The sequence below is a fragment of the Neodiprion virginianus genome, chromosome 6 (assembly GCF_021901495.1).
Source record: "Neodiprion virginianus isolate iyNeoVirg1 chromosome 6, iyNeoVirg1.1, whole genome shotgun sequence".
NCBI classification, from domain to species: Eukaryota; Metazoa; Arthropoda; class Insecta; order Hymenoptera; family Diprionidae; genus Neodiprion; species Neodiprion virginianus.
Window position 1 is genome coordinate 28531691 of NC_060882.1, and position 20275 is coordinate 28551965.

Here is a 20275-nt window from a genome sequence, read left to right on the forward strand (position 1 = left end):
TTTATAAATTGTCATGACAATTGTTCGTCGTTTGTTTGCTAATATCAGTGGTACACATATCAGACAAACACAATCTCAACTTTAAATAATCAGCCACTAATCGTAAAAATCAATAGAATTTTGATTCAATGTCAGACTTGGGGGATTCTTCGCGACTTAGTAAATTCCCTAAATATAGCGGACTCGACTGGAACTAGTTTTCGCGCCGCACTATGTATATATGTCATTGGCTGAAGAATCTCAAGATGAGTACACATGTGGAAGTTGATTCTGTGACAGCTAATTTTTTCCCTAGTCGATTATGTTGGCAATAAAAAAACATTAGCTAAATCAAATTCCGCATGTGCACCCCTGGGTAAATTTTCTTTGGGCCCAAGGCCCAAGTGGCAGGTGGGATTCGAATTTCAAGCATAGAGAATCTTGAGGCCGAAAAACGGAAAACAAAGAGATAAACAGCACCGTGCGCTGATCTATAGATCGGTGGGATCGTGATTGATATCCAAAAATGCCAGAGCCCACGCTCGCGTTTCACTTTACCAATAATCTGCAGATTGCTGAAAATTTCTGGGGACAATAATCCACGGGTATCATTTTAAAACAAGGCACGGGGGTAACAACAGTGCCGTACTCGCTTATATTCGGATTACAATGGCAATCGAGTCGGTACGGTAGATAATTTCTATACCATAGCTTCCCGCAAGTTCCTTCGACTATTATTGACGAGCTTTACATCCCCCGTTACAAAATGGGATTCTGGAACCATCCCGTATTTACCACGACAAAAGCAGCTGATAGTACAGAACATATTTACCATAAAAAATTGCTACTACTGTACATAATTGTAAATGAACAAATTGCAAACATTAGCAGAGTAGGTACATAATACCGTAGGCGAACGGCGTGTTGTTCTAATACATGTCCGTTTTTTTTTTTTTTTTTTTTTATTAATTATTTATTTCATTTTTTTTTTTATTAACGTTTTTCTCAGTTACAATTTTGATTACATACATATAATGCGGATTTTTTTTAACACATGTTGCTATAATACAAATGACGAGGATAAAAATTTTTATGTACTTTTTTTTTTATTGTTTTGTTTTGTTGTTTTTTTGTTTTTTTTTTCTTCATTTGGAGTGCGTAAAAATGTGTAATATAATTATAATAGATGAAAATTTTTATTTTATTGGTCATGGTAATGGGCCAACTTTGAATGTACATTAATATAATATACCGAGCTGGCTCATATCCACTTAGAGGTTAATAATAATGTAAATTTTTACTTTTTTTTGTTAGCTCGCATACCATTCCTAATTCACTATTCATTTATTTTATACACTATATAAGGGTGCACAATCCCTCACGTATGTCAGCGCTGGCTCAGTATTTTTAGCGACTGCATGCAAATACCGTTCCTTCTATTCCGTAATAATAATAATAATAATGATGATGATGATGATGATGATGATGATGATAATATGTAAATCAAGCCAAATGTTTCTATATCCGTTCTCTATGGAGCATATTGATAACAATATAGTACATACAGTATTTATATTATAATTTAAATTACAGCCAGGCTGATATAAAGCACAAATTAAATAATCACTAACGACACGCGAGCGCAGAATGAGCAGTTATCCATCTTTTTTCCTGTCAACAGGCTACCAGAGATGCCCGGATGCGGTTGTGAATGCAAAAAAAATTGCCTGAACCTCCGAAAGCCAATTGAGAGAAACTTATAACTCTGCGACGAAAGAGGAGAAGTAACAAATCAATTTCAATGAGATCATCTACGATATCTTACTAGCAAAACACATTATTTACAAAAAATGACTGCTCTTTACCAAAAAATTTCCACACGATTCAAAACCGTCCTCTATTTGTTCATGCAGGTTTCACATGTCCGGAATCATTATAATAAGGCCTAATATGAAACAATGTTTTTTTTATTGCGATTGTTGAATTCTGCATAAATTAATTAAATGAAATGTTACGCGCCGTGTTACAACGATGTTCTGCATTTGTATTAAGAATGTTAATGGAGTAGGGGCGGTATAAAAAGGAATTACTTTCAATTATTACATATACACCGCATTTTATTTAAACATTTAAAATGTTACAAAATGCTATATATAACCGAGTTTTTATTTATTTATTCTTTTTTTTATCTTCTTCATCATTAATTTTTAACCAGTTTACAATATACGTAAAGGAATTTCTCTTTATACCATTAACCTGGAAGTAATCACTGACCATCATACTTCTGTTTTCATCATTATTCATCAAATTTCATCGGAGTTGTCTTACATTATTTACAATAAAAATGATACAATTAGATTTTTTTTAAATTGTTTAAATCAAATGACAAAGCCGCGGACGATACGAACCGCGGCGTAAATTTTACAGCACGTAAAGTGCAATAAATTTGATCAAGATCAATCATGATTATTATATATTATTCATCTTTAATTATGTTGACTGTACTCATCGTAGGCTGCTAACTGCACGGAATGATCTAGCGTGGGAAATTTCTTTTTCCTGTCTGATAAAACTCTTCTGACGTAATTTGATCAAAACGACGCAAATACCAAATTTAACGAGCATTTTCACTCTTTTATAGATAGATTAATCAACGTGATAATGTGTTTATGTATCTTACAGTTGATACTTGTAGAATTAATTTTTTGTTTTTTTTTTTATAAAAAGGTAAATAGAAACTGGAATTTTTTCAGCATCGTACGATATCTTAAAAAATCTTTTGTGTGCTTTTGCGTGATAATAATAACACGATTGTGTAACTAGACTCGATTTAACATATGCAAAAGAAAAGAAAAAAATAAATAAATAAAAATAATCGTGGGACCCCTACCTCGTAAAATACGTGCGTAAAATGAATTGCATTATAAATGAAGCGGCCCTCGCTGCAGTTTTATACACACGACCATAGCTTTCCACGTGATAAATTGTCACCACCACAATTTATACTTTCAATATTTCTACTAATCATAATTGTCATTAATTTACATATTTAAAAACTAGTTTGTATGATTCCGTTTCTTGGGCTAGATCGCAGCGGTGTCAGTTGGGATTGGGATCCAATATTTACTGGTCTATTTGTTGTTTGAGTTTGACTTGAGAAAGAATAACCATTCGGCACGTCAATATGGTTGCAGGATTATTTCAGGGGAAATCACAGTCATTGAAATTTGTTATCTTTTTCCCCCAAATGCGATCGACACACACCACGGCGTCGCTCGTTTGAACGAAACGCATTTATACAGACACATAAGCACTTTGCTGTTTATGCAGCTAAGGAAGTTTAACTGCAATGGCTATCATGGACTGACTGCGTCTGAAAAATTTTTATTATTCGATGGTAAATGAATCGAGTTAAAACCTGTACGACAGAAATGAAATGAAACAAGTATTGAATTTCATTCTTGAAGAGAAAGTGAAAACCGTATTTACGTGCTTAATTAATTCACATTGTACACGGAAAATAACAAACTGTGAATTATTACATCTGCCGAAACAAACCCAATTCTTCGTATAATGTTTCTGAGATTGGAACGGTTGTAAGAAAGAAAGAAATACAATATACATATACACGTGCATCTCTCTTTAATTAATTACAACTTTTGTTACAACAGTCCCACTCAAATAAACAACAGTTATACTTTTATATATACCTATAATTCTGAAGACCGGAACAAATATGTATATTACATACCCTTAAACGTAAGCTGTGATAATTTTTCCGTGAACAATACTCCCATGATTCGCCTCACGATAATTAATACGCAGCGGGGGTAGAACAATTTATTTATTTTTTTCTTCTTTAATTACCGTACTGTTCCGAATATACGACGAGGTTTTTTGTCGTTGACAGCACTCGCCAAAATCGTCCTCTCCTTATACGCGGGCCCGTGTTGTGTGCGGGTAACTAAGAAAAACACCCTGAAATATTGTCTCAGAATTGGGGATCGTCTTATACTCGGAACAATACGGTATATATTGTGAATTCAATTTTTTTTTTTTTCTTTTAACGAATATATTTCTGTTTTAATTTTTTTGAGTCATTGTTCACACACGACGGAGAAATTGACATTTAATGTTTCTCATTTGAAACTTGACACGTTACAGAAAAAAAAACCAAGTAACGTAATTCGGTATGAATTTTCAAAGTCAAATATACTTTATTTTTCCACAGATGCATAAAACAGCCAACTTCGGGAATGCGCGTTTCGCAACGTACTTAGCAGCTTAAACATTTCCAGTGCTCATATCTTTCCGACCTATCCTCCAAGTGGATCAGCAGTAGCTATTGCATTTAAACTAATTTTTCTTGTAATGTCGGCTCTGTGTGCTTTTGCTAACAATTAAAAATTTCCTATTACTTATTATTAATGTTTTTTTTTTTTTCTTTTAAAATTCAATTCACATTATTATAGTATATAATAATTAATTAATTGTAATAGTGTCATTATAATTCGTAATAATATACAACATTTGTCAATAAATCATTTATCCTAGAACCCACAACTCTCATTGATTTTTACTCATATTCTCTCGCTCTCTATCTCTCGCACTCGCTCATATCTTCTTCTCATTTGTTCCTTCCCTTATACACATACAATTGTTTTTGTGTCGTATTTCTCTTTTACTTCTTATTACACAAGCACACATATGTATATACATATACATATACGCATATATATATATATATGTATATATGTATATACATATTTACTTTCACGCACTCTGTGGGACTGTACTGGCTTCACACGTGGCTTATCCAAATAATTCATGAATTGATTTTTATGTGTATGTTTCGATTTATATATACATATATATATATGTATATATGTATATACATATGTCACGGTGGTCCGTATTTAGAATATTGGTGAATACTTTCGAGGCCACACCCCCAAATAAACTTTAAATAATTCAAAAGCAATTCCCTAATTTTTTCAGATATTTATCTTAATTCTAACCCTTCTCGCCAACAGGGTGGATTTGCGCATTTAAAATAATGGTGTTCAAAAAAATCTGTAACTGCGATGTACTAGTAGGGACTGGTGGTAATACCTAATAAAAAATTCACATCATCATACTAGATAATTCAAAGAATTGCACACCTACTAAATGAAAAAGCAGTTAAGATTTCGAGGGCTTGCAATTCCTCGAGATTGCACGGTATGATGATGTGAATTCTTTATCGGATAGCACTAATGCCCACTAAAACCTCGCAGTTACAGATTTTTGTGAACATTATTGTTCTTAAAATGAAATATACACTGAGAATTTGTCTTCAACGCGTGTATTTTCAACGGGGTATTTCTACCATGTTAGCGGAACGGTTAACGTTGAGATAAAAAACTGGAAAAATTAAGAAATTGTTTTTGAATTATTTGAAGTTTATCTGGGAAGCGGCCCGGAATAAAATTTGTCACCACCATAAATAACGACCAGCCTAATATGTATACATATAAATGTGATTTCCCTCACTTTTCAATGCATATGTTATACCTAAATTCGCTTTTATGTATAGTATGTATACGATTTTCGTTCTTTATTTATTTCTTATATACATAAATCAAAAGGACACAAAATGATAACGTTACTATACCACGAGGGAGAGATATTAAATATGTACTGTGATGATTAAACGCTGTGTATGTGTTTATACCTGTTTCCGCGTGCTCTACGAGTATACAGAGGTGATGCTTTCAATGAAAAAGTGATGATTTTGTACGTAAAATTGTCCGTAACAATTTAGTTGACATCAACATTCTACGAACCTGCTCAAATTAGTATCACCTTTTCTTTCTTGGATTATTTTCGTGGAACCAATACTTCAACTTATTCCAAAAAGAGCGAAACAATACAAGAATTTTTTCATCTTTCTAGTAAATTGAAAAATAGAAATAAAAATGATGATAAAATTTCAGCACTCATTAAAACACCGATAGAACAGATTAATATACTTCAAATTGGTGAGTGATTGAGATTGAGAATAATATTCAAGTCACAGCGATTTAGAATCTTGTTCTACAATAAATTAATTACAAGAATAATATATTCTTTAAAAAAAAAGTAATTTTCTGTGATGCATCAGATTTTCCTGAGAATCTATGATCTATTTTTATTTAGAACATTTCGTTTCGCGTATTTCTTATTATTAAGTGGTGACCCAGGATCATCGATATCAACACATTCAAGATAAAACGTTGTTTATGCACGGAATATAATTACGTTCAAATATATAGAAATAAAATTTGTTCGACATGAAATATCAAGATCCATGTTCACCAAACGAAAGAATTTAACTTTAAAATAAAGATGCTAGTATGACACATTTTTGTGTGTCTTTGAAAAGAAAACTAGTGTTCAATTATTTTTTTCTCCAACTCAGACCAAAAATTACTAAAGTTAAAAATCCCATCGCCGAACAAGCGACTCGTGATTGCAAGCAATCTTTGATTATTCCATGTTGAACAAATCAGATTTTCTTCAAAAGAGCGTATGTGTGTATAATGTATGTATTATATTACTAACTGGGCAATTAAAAGAGAGCTAACCCAAAGGAGCATAGAAACTGAGAACACAACGCGTTCATGAATAGTGTAGTAAAAAAAAAAAAAAATAGGAACAAATACAACGAGGAACATGTACAGCACATACAAGTGTTGCAAACGCACACAACATACACACGTATATACATATGCACGTATGTATGCATGTATGAATATGTGTATATACATATATGTTTGAATGTGTATGCATATATATAAATATATATATATGTATGTATGTGTATGTTATATACATATATGCATTTACGTACGTGTATGTATGAGACAACAATTTATGTATGTGTGTGTGTGTATATATATACATATGCGTATAACATAATTCGCTCGTAAGGAACTTCGTATTAATGAGTTAATTAATATTCATAATGCGTGTTGTTTGTGTTGGACGATTGATGATGAACGTATGTTTGGGCCACCACGAAAAAATATAGTTTACGAGTTGTTACTGTTTAGATTTATTTGGTTACTTTTCACGAATTTCACAGCAATGAGTATGAGGAACGAACGAATCGTGTCACGTATGAATGGCAACGTGTGTGATGAAAAATTGTATAAAGTAATAATGCCTTCTGCCATTCTGTCGATCTGTTTTCTACACTGTCGCATTTTAATGCACTTTTGCTCGTGTTTGTGTCTTTTTTCTTTCTTTCTTCTTCTTCTTACTTAATAATATGTAGATAGCATTTGCAATCACGTATTACCCTCAAAGAGAAGGGTTGTTATATGGAAAAAAAAACAATGTAAAAATACCCTCATGCGTTTGTAATTGGTTAAATAAAATTTAAATAAACAGAGAAGGGGAATAAAATTCGTCAGTTAGTTTTCTTCAACTTTTTTTCGTTGATAGAGTGTAGTTTTCCTCTACCTTTCTTTTTTTCTCGGACAGAAAGGCCTATAATGAGTAGCGTCCACTTGGGCAAGTTTACCTTCTGCCGGAAAATGGGAAAGAAGAAACGGAGAAAAGCTCCGTAAATCGTTAGAATGGGTCTCTTTCTTTCTTTCTCATTTTCTCTCTCTCTCCCTCTTTCCAGTGCTCTGTCTCACGCGCGCACTCTCTCTCTCTCTTTCTCGCTTTTTCGGTCGCTCATACTCTCGCAATTCACAATACGTACTTACATGCTAAATCTCTTACGATATTATATTTATTTATTTAATCTATAATTATATCAATACTGTTGACGGATAAGAGATTCATTCACAGCTCGCGCCAGAGCGGGAATCGTCTCTGCGACGTGCATATTATTTTTAATTTTAGTTTTATTTTTATCTTTTTACTTCATTTTATTTCTTATTATTTTTAATTTTCTTTTGTCACTTTAGTCACTTTTCGGGTTTATCACACGCTAATAAAGCTTACCCTCACTACCTCTGTCTTTGAATTTGTTAATCTCCAAGCAGCAGTAGAGTAAGCACCATTTACAATAATCTCCATCAGAGGCCAGGTTGCTTCATTCGTAATTTATCGACCAGACCAGGCCAAGCAGGCAGGCAGGAATATCGTCGTAGGCAAGCATGTTATCTCTCGTAACTTGATATATTGTTCCCAATATTTTAAATATATTTACGTGTATCAATAACTCCTCGAAAGAATACCTTATTCACGAACACATATGCATGTCGTATGTTTTGTTCAAGCTTCCTCGGGTTTGAATAGACATTTCGTGACACGCATTACTGTTTTTTTTTTTCTGCCAGCATGTTTAGAATCTTCAATTCACCACTGAGCGCAGCAAATAATAGGTATCAGTGGTGGCATGATTTGTCGAAGGATTTCTCATGGATGAAATACGGATGATTAATTCATCATAGATTAATTAAAATCATCACTGAGTTTATAAAACTTTACTTTCTTTAGTCGAATAATTGAAAATGTATGTTTTCATTTCTGTTATCCTATCTCGACTCCTGGAAAGAATACTCAAGTTACGATGACACTCATGCTTGTTCCTCGTTAAAAAAAAAAAAAAATACTCAGGAGACGAATGAAAAAAAAAACTATGATCACTGAATCCGTTGTCTAGCCCTCGACAGTTGGATGTAGAAGAAGAGAAGTGAATACAACGGCGTTTGCGTTGTCCTCGCTGTTGTTTTCCTTTTTGTACATATCTTCATCCTTCAAACGTGACTTCGCTGTGCCAATAAATACTCGAGTTGTAGGTAGAGCAGCTGTTGCACCAAACTCTGCAGAGGGGCCTGACCTTGTCCTTGACCTTGACCTTGCTGAATCGACTGCGTCAAACCCCCACCAGTAGGCTGAGCAGATGGCGACAACGTCGTACCTGGCCCAGACTCGGAGAGCAACGGGTGTTGCTGCACCTGAGCCAGTCTCGAAGCTTCCATTTCCACGGCAGGAGAATGCAGAGATGGGGGAGGAAGAGGTGGAGGGGGTGGGGGAGGAGGGGGAGGAGGAGGAGGAGGAGGCGGTGGAGGCGGTGGAGGATGATGGTTGCTCTCAGGGATCGCCGAAAGGTTTTGAGAAGGATGCGGAGGTATCGGAGGGAGAACACCGACGTGTGACAGACGATGATGAGATGGACCTAGGTAGGAAGGAGAGATGTGAAGGTTCTCGCCCCGCTAGGGAGCCATGTTCTTGGGCCTGCGCCCCCGTCGCCCCCTGGTGGGGGGGCGCGGGGACTCCTGGCCTCACTGACTCACAGCGGGGCTTTTTTTGTCTTGCTGTTGCTGGTTGGCATCCTGCGAACCCTGAACTCCAGCTCCGCCGCCACCCTGGGACCCTTGAACTCCCTGGAAGAAAATCAACAGTTTTCTCCGTTTAACTGATATGCCATTTCAGTGCCGAAGAACATTAGAAATGGATAAAAAATAGCGGATTTTTCAATCACTTTGAACGTTCTAACGATGAACCTTTCTCAAATTATTCATATATCAGATCGTTTCATTCGAGCTCATAATCATTGGTGCAAATAACATTGCTGTAGATTTTTCAAACGGTTTCTTCTCTCTTCGTGACTTTCGATTTAGACTTTGAGGCCCATTCGTCGTTAATCAAGTTTTCAATCACGGTACGTAAACTAGACGAATAACTTTTGTCTAGTTTATCAGGAGTTTGAAAATTTCCTGGCATTCGGAACCGCCGCAATATCAAACTTCATGACATTCTAGTTACCTGATTTCCTGGACCACCTTGTGGCGGGCCTGGACCGCGATCTGGAGGCCAAGAATTTCCGGCATTTGGCTCGGAGTGAAATTGGTGAGGATGCGGTGGAGGACCTCCGGACGTATCGTGACTGTGGGGATCTAAGCTATTAGCCGCGTCGTATTGCGTGTTTTCCAATCGTGTGATTAACCGTTCGTCTTCGTCGCCGAATTCACCACCCATCAAAGAGGGTTCACCCACGACCATTACGTCCTGCGAATTGAGTGAAAAAAAGTTTGTGGTTAGTCAGTGGATGGAATATCGTCCATTGTGAAAGTGAATTTCAAACAATAACGGTTACCCGTGAATTATTGTTTTCCGTACCTGAGACGCCAGTGAAAAATTAGGGCCTGGGGACCTTTTTTTACTAGGTGCTGGTGGCGCGTTATTTCCTGGGCCAGACGCGCTGGCCTTTCGCTTTCTTCTCTTATTCGCCGGCCTCTGTGACTCTGTAAATAATATCTGTTTAGTACATCACTCACTTGTATCAGCTACGGCAAAAATAAGCAGTTACTAATACAATATCACTACCTAGCTGTGGACCTTTATTTCAATCAAAGGTCTCTGATATATGCTTGTTAGTTACAGGCACACATGCAGCGACAAATAGATACTTCACGTTTTATACGCCACACAATTTTACCGATAATATATGTATATTTATATACACAAGTGCGCATTTCTAATATCGCGGTCATGCCGTATCGTATCCAAGGTTCCAAGATCTCATTCTCTATGCTAAACGAATTTTTTTTTTTTTTTTTCTCAAATTGACCAATTCAACACAAGTTTTCTTTTATTCAAATGATTGATACAATTGAATGAATTTTCAGGTACAAGTACCAAGACTTTTCGCCGATAAACCGATGTTGCAAAACTGTAGTATTCGGTATGGAAAAAAGTCTCATCGTTCGCACTAGTCTCGACAAAATAAAAAAAAATATCCGCTTTCAAGATGTACACAGTTGGTAAACGTTTCTCAGACCGGCAATATTGACAATAACGTTTGATAAACAACAGAGAATGTCGCTAATAGATATTAGAGTAGGAGTAATGAAAAATGAAAAAGTGAAACAGGAAGAGAATGGCTCTTGAGACCGAGTATTTTCGAGTTACAGGTATAACAATTTATGCACGCGAAAAGAAACATATACGCAATGTACTCGTATATTAGACTAAATGTAAACAAATGATGGTTCACAGTTTGCAAAATTGTAGTAGTATATGGCCCAGCGGCCAGCTGTTCTCATGTAAAGCATCTGTCCGTCTACCTCTCTTACCCGGCGGGGCAACCATCCTCTGCCACTTCTGGAATAAAGTTGTCTTCAGACAGTCGCGAGGCGATAACGCGTAAGCTTTGTGCCTTGACATCAGTTCCTGCATCGGTTCAAGTATGACGCATAACTGTGAAAAAGAGAGAGAAAAAAAAAAAAAAAAGAACGATCAAATGAAGAATCAACGATAAAACCATAAGTAGATAAGAGTTTTATTGGAATTTCGAAAAGGTGACGTTTACAGGTCGTTCTCTGATTTATCCATTCCCGTAAGACGGGCGATCGGAACGATGCTCAGATACTTACCCTTAAATAATTGAGGGTAGAATTCGTGATGCCTTGTCTCGTGATATTTTTGCTCAACTGTTCAAGCATCGTGGGATCCTGTTGCGCGGTGTGCATACTGACCACGGATCGGGGAACTAGCTCTCGATGTGTTCTCACCGACATGTGCCACGACTTTATCCTCATCAGGTCGTCGAATGTGAATTCCAATATTAGCCTACCCTCTGTACAGACCTGGAATACGTACATTTCAAATTGCATTTCATCCTACGACAGAAAGAGAAAATCAGTGTTTATTCTATTCAATCAAGACAACGAAGTTCAGCACCCTCCGAATTTATCCATTGCCCGATAATTATCAACTGGGAAACGTAACATTTTAGAACATCGATGTTAATTTTTTTCTTGTTCTTTTTTTTTCAATTCAAACATTTCAATTGTCTTTGCTAAACAGTAACAAGGGCGAATAATAAACGTACAGCTAAGACAATAAGTACATATACCAATGATATTACATACGATTAAATATACAATACACAAGTAAATTACACACCTTAGTGAACATAGGTTTCCCGTGATGGGTGACCATGACACAGTGATCACAGTCCAGTGTTATACTAGTGTTGTGAAACGATTCCTTCGGGTGTTTCATATTATAATAAAGCTCCGTAACACCGCCCTCAAATATCGAACGGAAGTACCTCGGTATTAACGTCCTTCCTATCGCTGTAAAAAAAATTAGAAAAACGTTAGTTAAAATATCAAGAATATTGTGAATTGAATTCGTCAAAATGCGACGTCTAGAATTTTCGTCAAGAAAAACTACTCCGGGCTGCTATCGAGCGATTCGCTAGTGATGATTTTTCAATTTCATGCACATATACTAGTAATTTACGAGAAATGTCTCATCTCCTCAAACGAAGGTTGTTCATTTTACAACTTACTATATCTCTTAGGTCCATCTTCTAAACAAAACGTCAGCGTGAGCGTCGCGTCGTCTTCAAAAAACTCAGTCGCAAACGCGTCCCACCAAAGGTTGTCGCTTTCCTGAAAAATGAAAGAAGAAAAAACGCAACGTTATAAAAGAGATGTAAGGATTGTCTTATAGATTCTTTCGGGTGTTTTCACCTAAATCACACAAGTGTCTGGTAATAAAATTCTATCGACACACATGTACGATACATAGAAGGAGAAGGGAGAGTTTCAGCAAAGTAAAACGGCAAAAGTTGGGAGGGTAAAGTGAGCCGCGTAGATCACTTCCAACTCGGTCCTGAATAACGCATGAGTGACCTACACGAATGTGCAGTCTCGATCGAAATTATGATTGGAATACAACGAAACTCGGCGACATTCGAACCTTTAAGGGTGGTTTTCGCCGTTTCTTACGATTATTGCTCTCTTCTCTCTGCTTCGAGAAGAATAAAAATCAAACGATTTCTCGTTGAGCAAGCGGGTAATTTTTTGCAAGTTCTTGTAAATTTCTCTTCAACGAAGAGACGAATATACATCGCCAAACTTCAATTACCTATTGAACACGGTTACCTATTTCTTACACATAGTATTGGTTATACAATAATTTATCGGCGAAAGATCGCGGCTACTGCCGCTGGTAGGAATCAAAGGGCAAAGGTGCAAAGGTCGAGAATTGCCGCTTTATATGTTAACGGAAGCTTATATATATTATAAAAGAAAAAAAAAACACCAACGAGAAGAAAAAGAAAAACAAATCAAAAACAAACGACCGTCTGTAACGTGGTTAATAATTAACCAAAGTGAGTAACATACATATTAATGCCGTAAATAAATGTGTATACGTTTTCGAAGAAACTATAATGGATGAGTATAATAAAAAGTATGTAAAGCGTTGGAATAAAAATAACATCGATCAAAACGTCAGGCTGGTTATCGTCGTCTCGGGAACTGGATATAGCATAATTTCACGTCTTACATACATACGCGTGTGTTGGGCAAAAATAACTTATAGAATAAAAAAAAAAAAAAAAAAAGATTTATATCGAGTAACGCGTACCTGTCAACGTTTCTTCCCTTCGCGGTACTTAAAAAAAAAAAAAATAAAAATTCCCACCGCACGTCGCGCGGTAACAGTACAAGTAATCGATTGCATATTCGATCACAACCAACACCGAGTACCTACCAGACTTTGAAAATGTACACGTCGCGAAGCGTATTAGGGGTATGGATACGAAGGTACGTAGTTAGGCGATGTGAAGTTGTAGGTAGGTAGGTAGGTACGAAGGCAGCAGCACGGCACACGGCTGGGTCGCTTGCTCGCGAGAAATAACTTTCCGCGAAGTAGCTAGCCGCCTGGGTATATTGCGAAACTCTGGTAACAATCGCCGCCGCCTAGCACAACGACTACGACGACTAGTTTCTTGCGGCATGGTAGCGCCTCTCGATGCTTTGCCCTAGCAGAGCTGACATCAGATTTTACTCTACTTTCACATATTGAGTGATCACGATAAAATTCTCCTCCTACTCCCCCTCCTTTTTTGCACTTGACATGCCTTACAACTACGATCACTCGCTACAATATTATACCTATAGATCGTATACGTGCGTAGATGCTTAAGCCGCCACCGCACTGTCCTAAATATCCTCCCCGCCTTCTTACGCCACTCCAAAAATTACGTTCGCACAGGTATATTGTATATTAATATTATATTCACCGCCGTTCTCGATGTTACACGCACTCCGTACGTTATGAATTATTAACCGAACCGGATCTTTCTACAGGAGATGTAAGACTCCTTCATTTTCTCTCGCTTTATATACGCGTACGTATATAACGTATATTATAAGCTAGTCGTCTCCCTTGGCTCGGAATCGCCGGGGGAGGAAAGAAAAAATTCACAGCCGGAAGTTATACATATTTCTGTATCACGTTATAATACCTAATTATATATTAACATTGTCACAACTTTTGCAAAGAATTTTTTAACCGAATAAAGCGGAGTTGAAGTGCAACGTTCAAAAAAAAAAAAAAAAATAATAATTTTTTTTTATTTCTATTTTCTTCACCCTCATTTTCATCGACTCAATGCAAGAATACTAATTCTGAATCGTAGTACCGGATGTCGCTTAATAGCGCAACGTTCTCGTGAGAAATGGAACTTGGGAAAATTGAAGCTCAGAAAATCAATTGTCATTTTATTTGTCGCTACATACTTAGAAATCGGGTAATAGATTATGCACCGTTTGAATTGTTCCCGACAAGCATTGATCTTCGGTATTTTTGTGACGGAATACCGATATTATAAACGAAAAACTGCTTTTGCAACAGCGGTGAAAGATTTTCATACAATGACTACAAACAACAACTCGGAGAATATTCTTACTACTATAAGAATTAGCTGTGCGATAAGTCGAAAATTTCGGCAGCCTTCGGGCAATTAGCCGTAATAGGATGAACGTGTGTGTTAATGCAGTATACGTATAACGATAAACAATTTTAGAAGTGAATATATACGCGATACGCATTATAAACGGCAAGAGCCCTGTGTGTGTTTGTACATACATACATATATATATATATATGTAGACATAACGTACAAGTGATATGGTTATAATCTGTAACTCGGTTGGAGATATGCACGGATTACGTCATTGATAACGCTGATAAAATGGCGGTATTTTAATCCCGATAAATCGCCAAGTCCCGCAAAATCCATCAGCCCATAATTTACGCGAAACGATCGGTAAATATAAACAAATACGATGCATTGGAATAAGGCACAATTAATTATATATATATATATATATATGAGTTTAAGTTGTGTGCAGACATTATCCTCTAGCTTCAATATTTCGCGACTGGCAAAAAATTTCGTCGAGATATAAAGGAACGGTATATAAAGAACGTTGAATATCGATGATAAGGAATCCGACGACGTTGCAAACGCGATTACGCGATTACACTCGTATATACGTGTATATATATATATATGTATATACGCATATATAGATAATAGTCACATTAAGAGAGAAAAGAGAAGGAGCAAAAAAGAAAAAAATTTCGCTCGCCGATAAGCAGCGTAGAAAAGACTTGACCGTTACAAGCGTTAACGGATAGCGTAAAATACTGAAACTGTTGAAAACTTGACCGAGCCTTCGGCGGTAATAAATCTTTTGCCTGGTAAGGTTTGTACCGAAGAAACGTTTCTGCTCGCGTACCGAGTACAGTGTTATAAATAATCACGCAAAGTCGGGTATATTAATGCGATATTATTAATTAAATAAAATCGAATTGAGTAAAAAATTTTTGTCGCTGTCTGTAGCGGGTGGTTGGAAAATTTTTCCCCAAGACTGTACCACCCCACTGTTGTTAGGGGGAGACTAGGGGTGGTATATGATCATGTACATACCAAGCCGGATAACTATTGTCGGCGCGGTCCGCCTCTGGTTTTCCCTTTTAAAAATCACTCCTAATTCTCGCCTTTATAATTAGATTTAGAAAAATATATGTAAATAACGGGAAAATTCATGGCCGTCGACCCACCATTTTTTCAAAATTTATCATCGCCCGTTCGGCCGATATTGAAATACGAAAATCCGCCTCTTGCCCCAAGAACACGGACAGAACTCTCCCGGTTCACCCGAGTATATACAGCCCAGGGGCGGCTGCGAGGAGGATCGGGGGAGGGGGGGGGGGGGGGAGGGGGGGGGGGGGGGTACAATATGGGTTATCGAGGGGGCCCCCACCCCCGGGGGAGGGCAGGGGTCCTCATTTTATTACCCGGTATCCCGCGAGGGTTCTCAACTTTCTAAAAACTTTTACAGAATATCAGTGCCAAACATCGTCTCCCTTTATCTCTCCTTCTATTATTTATTATGCCTGCGGATCTCTTCGTATTCCGTGCGTACAAGTTTCAACTGCAGGTTCCAAGCGCCTACGGGCTTTGGAACAATGCAACAACGTGTCTCGCACGTGAGCAATGTCAATAATAATGGACAATCGAAACGCGACGGGTTGGAATTTTACAACCAAACGTCATAATTTACGCCCTATACGTGCATACGCGGTTAAATCTTGCTGCGGGCATGTATGCGTGTCACGTTGCGCAGCCTTTGATTTTCACCGAAAACTACAACAAACTCGGTCTTGATCGTGGTTAAGAAATTGTAAAAATATTATACGTATATTGTACAATCGTTCCTTAATTTCCCTTTGGAATTGCGAATTGTTTGACAGACAGCTGATGGGAAATTGCGGTAAAATGCGGAGTTCTCGCCTCTCCCCGAACAGCGAAACGTAAACTGTGTAATATTTGGTAACGAGTATCGTTGAAAACGAACGAAATAAAAAAATAAAAGATTGAGAAAATTGATCGTTAACAGCGAAGAATAAATTGTAAAATATTTAATTCGATATCCGTGTAAACAATTCTTTTCGGTATAATGTAAGATTTTCGATTCGTATGTAGGAGGGGGAAACATTGAAAGGTATCGATACGCGAGATCATTGTCGAGATCATAAATCTATTGAAAGAGACATAATTTTTTACAATCTGGAAATTTGGAACAATTATTATCCCTCCCTCGTAGAATCTCGTTTGCACAGAGAGGTATGAAAGAAATGTTGAAAATAAATCGATTACCGTATAAGTATCACCGGACAATTTTTGATCGATAAAATTCATCGCTAAAACACCTGCAAACACTAACAACAAAAAATACTCAAATACTCAACTCAGGTTGAATTAGCGAAATACAATTAATCGATTGTCAACGATATGTACAAATCATCACTGTGTCGAGAATATCAGTCAATTTCAATCGCACGATTAATTACTACCACAGAACAACTTTTTCAAAATAAACGGGTAGACGAGTAATTTGTACCAAAATTATTATCAATCACCGCAGAATGATACTAAGCGAGGTTAAAATCATCGTCTAATTAAGCATCGCAGTGGATATATTTCAAGACCGGTTGAACGAATAACAGTTACGCGTTATCGGATAGCAAGATTTGCATTGAAATGCATTATGGGTATCGACGGAAACGAGATGAGTAGGTAAATAAATGTGAAAATAAAACGAGAATGGTAAAAATGAAAATTAGCAGGGAATCGAGTAACGAACGAGCGACCGAATGAACAAATAGAGAAGGAAATAATAAAAGATAAAAAAAAAAAAAGAAAGAAAAAAAAAAGAACAACCACCGTCATATATAATACGTGTATACGTATCTGTATAAACGCGGAATTCGTATACCTACACACGTACTATATGTTATACATATATATATATACATATATATATATATACATATATATATATTTATATATATATATATAGACACGCAGTACCGTTTCTATACCTTTGCTGTTCGTCTGCGCAAACGTGGAATTATATTTCCAGGCTGATTTTTCAAGTACGCCCCAGCTAGGGATCGATACAGCGAGAGAGAGCAGATTCACGATGCCGGAGCGAAATGAAATTCATTTTATTTTTCATTTTTTCCATCCCTTGTCATTTTACCTCTTCTTCAACTCCGCGACGATATAATAACTCGGTCGACAAGAGTTAAAAAAGATATTTAAAGAAGCCTCGCCTTAACAATCGACGATTTTTCTTTTCTTTTTTTTTTTTTTTTTTTTGTTTTTTCCCTGCATTCTCCTCGCAATCGTTGCAAATTTGTCATATAATATCGTGATAATACTGTGCGAACGCTGAATTTATCGAACCGTCGTTGAGTATTTTTTCTTTTCTCTTCTGGGCGAACAAAATAAAAAAGGACTAACCGATATTTACATATATATATGGGGGGGGGGGGGGGGGGGGGGGGGGTAAAAGAAAAGGTCCGAAAGAAAATTCTTCCGCAAGGTATAACGAAAGAAATTGGGACAAGCAGCTGTTCCTGTCGGCGCTCTTCGTTATGAACTAGATTTCAAATTCTATGTACGTGTACCTTGGCGGTGTGCGATGTACGTACATACGCATGTGTATGCGGCATAGCCGAGCTGGAGACGCCCGAGAAAGGGAACAATTCGAAATCGCCGTGAAAGTTTGGAGAAAGCATCCATCGAGACTAAGTTCTGCTCGGTCGCGCGTTCTCATTCGCAAGTTTCGCGGTTCGCATTAATTCTTCTAGTTCTTCTCTTCTCCACCATTTTCCACATCTCGCGTTCTTTTCATTCGTTTCTTCGTCGTCTCATTCTCCCTCCGGTTATCCCTTCTAAATCATTTCTCGCTTGATACTTCGAGATATATTTCCAAATACCGCGACAATTTTTTTTTATCGTTGTTATTGTCCGTAAAATTTTTCAACACCGATCCAAAATCGTTATTGTAACGTGTAACGAGATTCTAGAATCCATACAGTATATCATTACAAACACGTATACGTGGGGCAGTCCTTATCATTTCGACCTGGGTTTGACCCTTGACCTCTCGGACGGAGTCCGTGATTTTTTATATGATTAATCTCACTTTGAAAGGACACACGATTTTTCAGTATTTTTTTCAGATTTTTAAATCGTGTCGATCAATAAAAATAGTTGTAAAAAATTGTAGAAAATTCAAATCGAGTTGAAAAGAAAAAAAAAAACAAAAAAAAAACCGAGTGCCTTTCAAAGTGAGAATAATCATGTAAAAAATTGTCAACCCCATCCGAGAGGTCAAGGGTCAGACCCAGGTCAAAACGGTATGGATTGGCCCATATACACGTATGTTTCTGTGCTAAGATGCGGAGAGCCGAAAGGAAGAGGAGAAGAGAAGGCGAAGGAAGAAGAAGCTCGTCGATGGCGAAGAGAGGGATTCGCGTTGACATGACGGGATCCGGAAGCCGGTTCTGTACACTTACAGGTGGAAGTCGCCTGGAGGATCTCTTAGTTCGTCGATATACATTGGATAGCGAGAAAACAAAATTTTCGCAAAAAGTACGTGAAAAAGAAAAGAAAATCGTTTCACGAGAAGAAGGAGGGATCGTAGACGATTTATTCATATTCATCGTAGCTGTGAAAATTTGTAGAAACGGTCAACCATCAAAATAAAATATATTAAAATAAGCCACTTTAGATTTAGTAAATTTTTCTAATCATTTCTATTTCATCAGATGAACGTAATATATTTTTGACTGATGATAAATTTTTTAAATTATATAAAAAAAAAAAAAAAATTATCAAATACACGTATAAAGTATAGATCGAAATTCTAGAGGGGAAAAAAAAGAAAGAATACCAAATTCGGAATCTGCAATATATTTTTTGTATAATATACAGAAATAATGTATGAATAATGAAAACTCGAAACGGTTGCTGCAGCTGTACAAAGTATTGACAATAATCGTTAAGCCGTCATATTACATATTTCAATATTCAAACACGTTTTCGTTCATAGCACTTTATCATCCATATTCATAATTTCTTAGCTGTACGTACGGTAGTGTCCAACAGTTTTTTTTTCTTTCTTTTTTTTTTTCAATGTACCGTTACACACGTATTATATGTACATACATGTGTACGCGTATACATATAATTTACGTAGGTGTATTTCACGAGTACACAGTACGATTGTATGAAAAGTCAGAATCTAAAACTCTCGTCGTTTATAATAATAACAAGGTTACAGCGCGCTGCTGGGTAAACTGTTACCTTGTAATTTTGCCAAAAAATCGAAAACGCGATTTATTGTTATCGTTTCATCCGTGCAAGTGAACAAGTGATAGAAACAAATACCTAGTAAATTTTGTCGGTTGAATGGTTTCTTTTTTTTTTTTTGGATTTTATTTTCAACTTTAACAAAGGAAAATAAAAATAGGGGATAATAAATTGGTATGACGAAAGAAGGAAATGTGCAAAGACTTTAAATGCATAGTACGATTTTTATCGAGACCCGCAGTGTCGAGACGATGATAACCCTTGAGCAAGGATACGTGGAACGATGGGATGGGATGGTTAAGGATAATTTGCCTGGACACCGTCAAAGTGTCCTGCACG

The 20275-nt window shown here is 36.8% G+C and overlaps 1 protein-coding gene across 6 annotated transcripts in view; it reads right to left on the reverse strand.

Annotated features, from left to right (window-relative positions):
- Positions 1–983: 983 nt before the first annotated feature.
- Positions 984–20275, reverse strand: part of LOC124307487 (LIM domain-binding protein 2) — a 114217-nt gene continuing 94925 nt past the window's right edge. For 3 of the 6 annotated variants that reach the window (XM_046769173.1, XM_046769168.1, XM_046769170.1), the window contains 8 exons: positions 12260–12362; positions 11869–12041; positions 11337–11582; positions 11028–11160; positions 10081–10205; positions 9727–9969; positions 9302–9344; positions 984–3507 (listed from right to left, as the gene is read on the reverse strand). In XM_046769173.1, coding sequence (XP_046625129.1) covers positions 3482–3507; positions 9302–9344; positions 9727–9969; positions 10081–10205; positions 11028–11160; positions 11337–11582; positions 11869–12041; positions 12260–12362 — 1092 coding nt within the window. In that variant the 3' untranslated portion in view covers positions 984–3481. The remainder of the gene's footprint in view (positions 3508–9301; positions 9345–9726; positions 9970–10080; positions 10206–11027; positions 11161–11336; positions 11583–11868; positions 12042–12259; positions 12363–20275) is intronic. The other 3 variants (XM_046769169.1, XM_046769172.1, XM_046769171.1) reach the window with 3 other exon arrangements.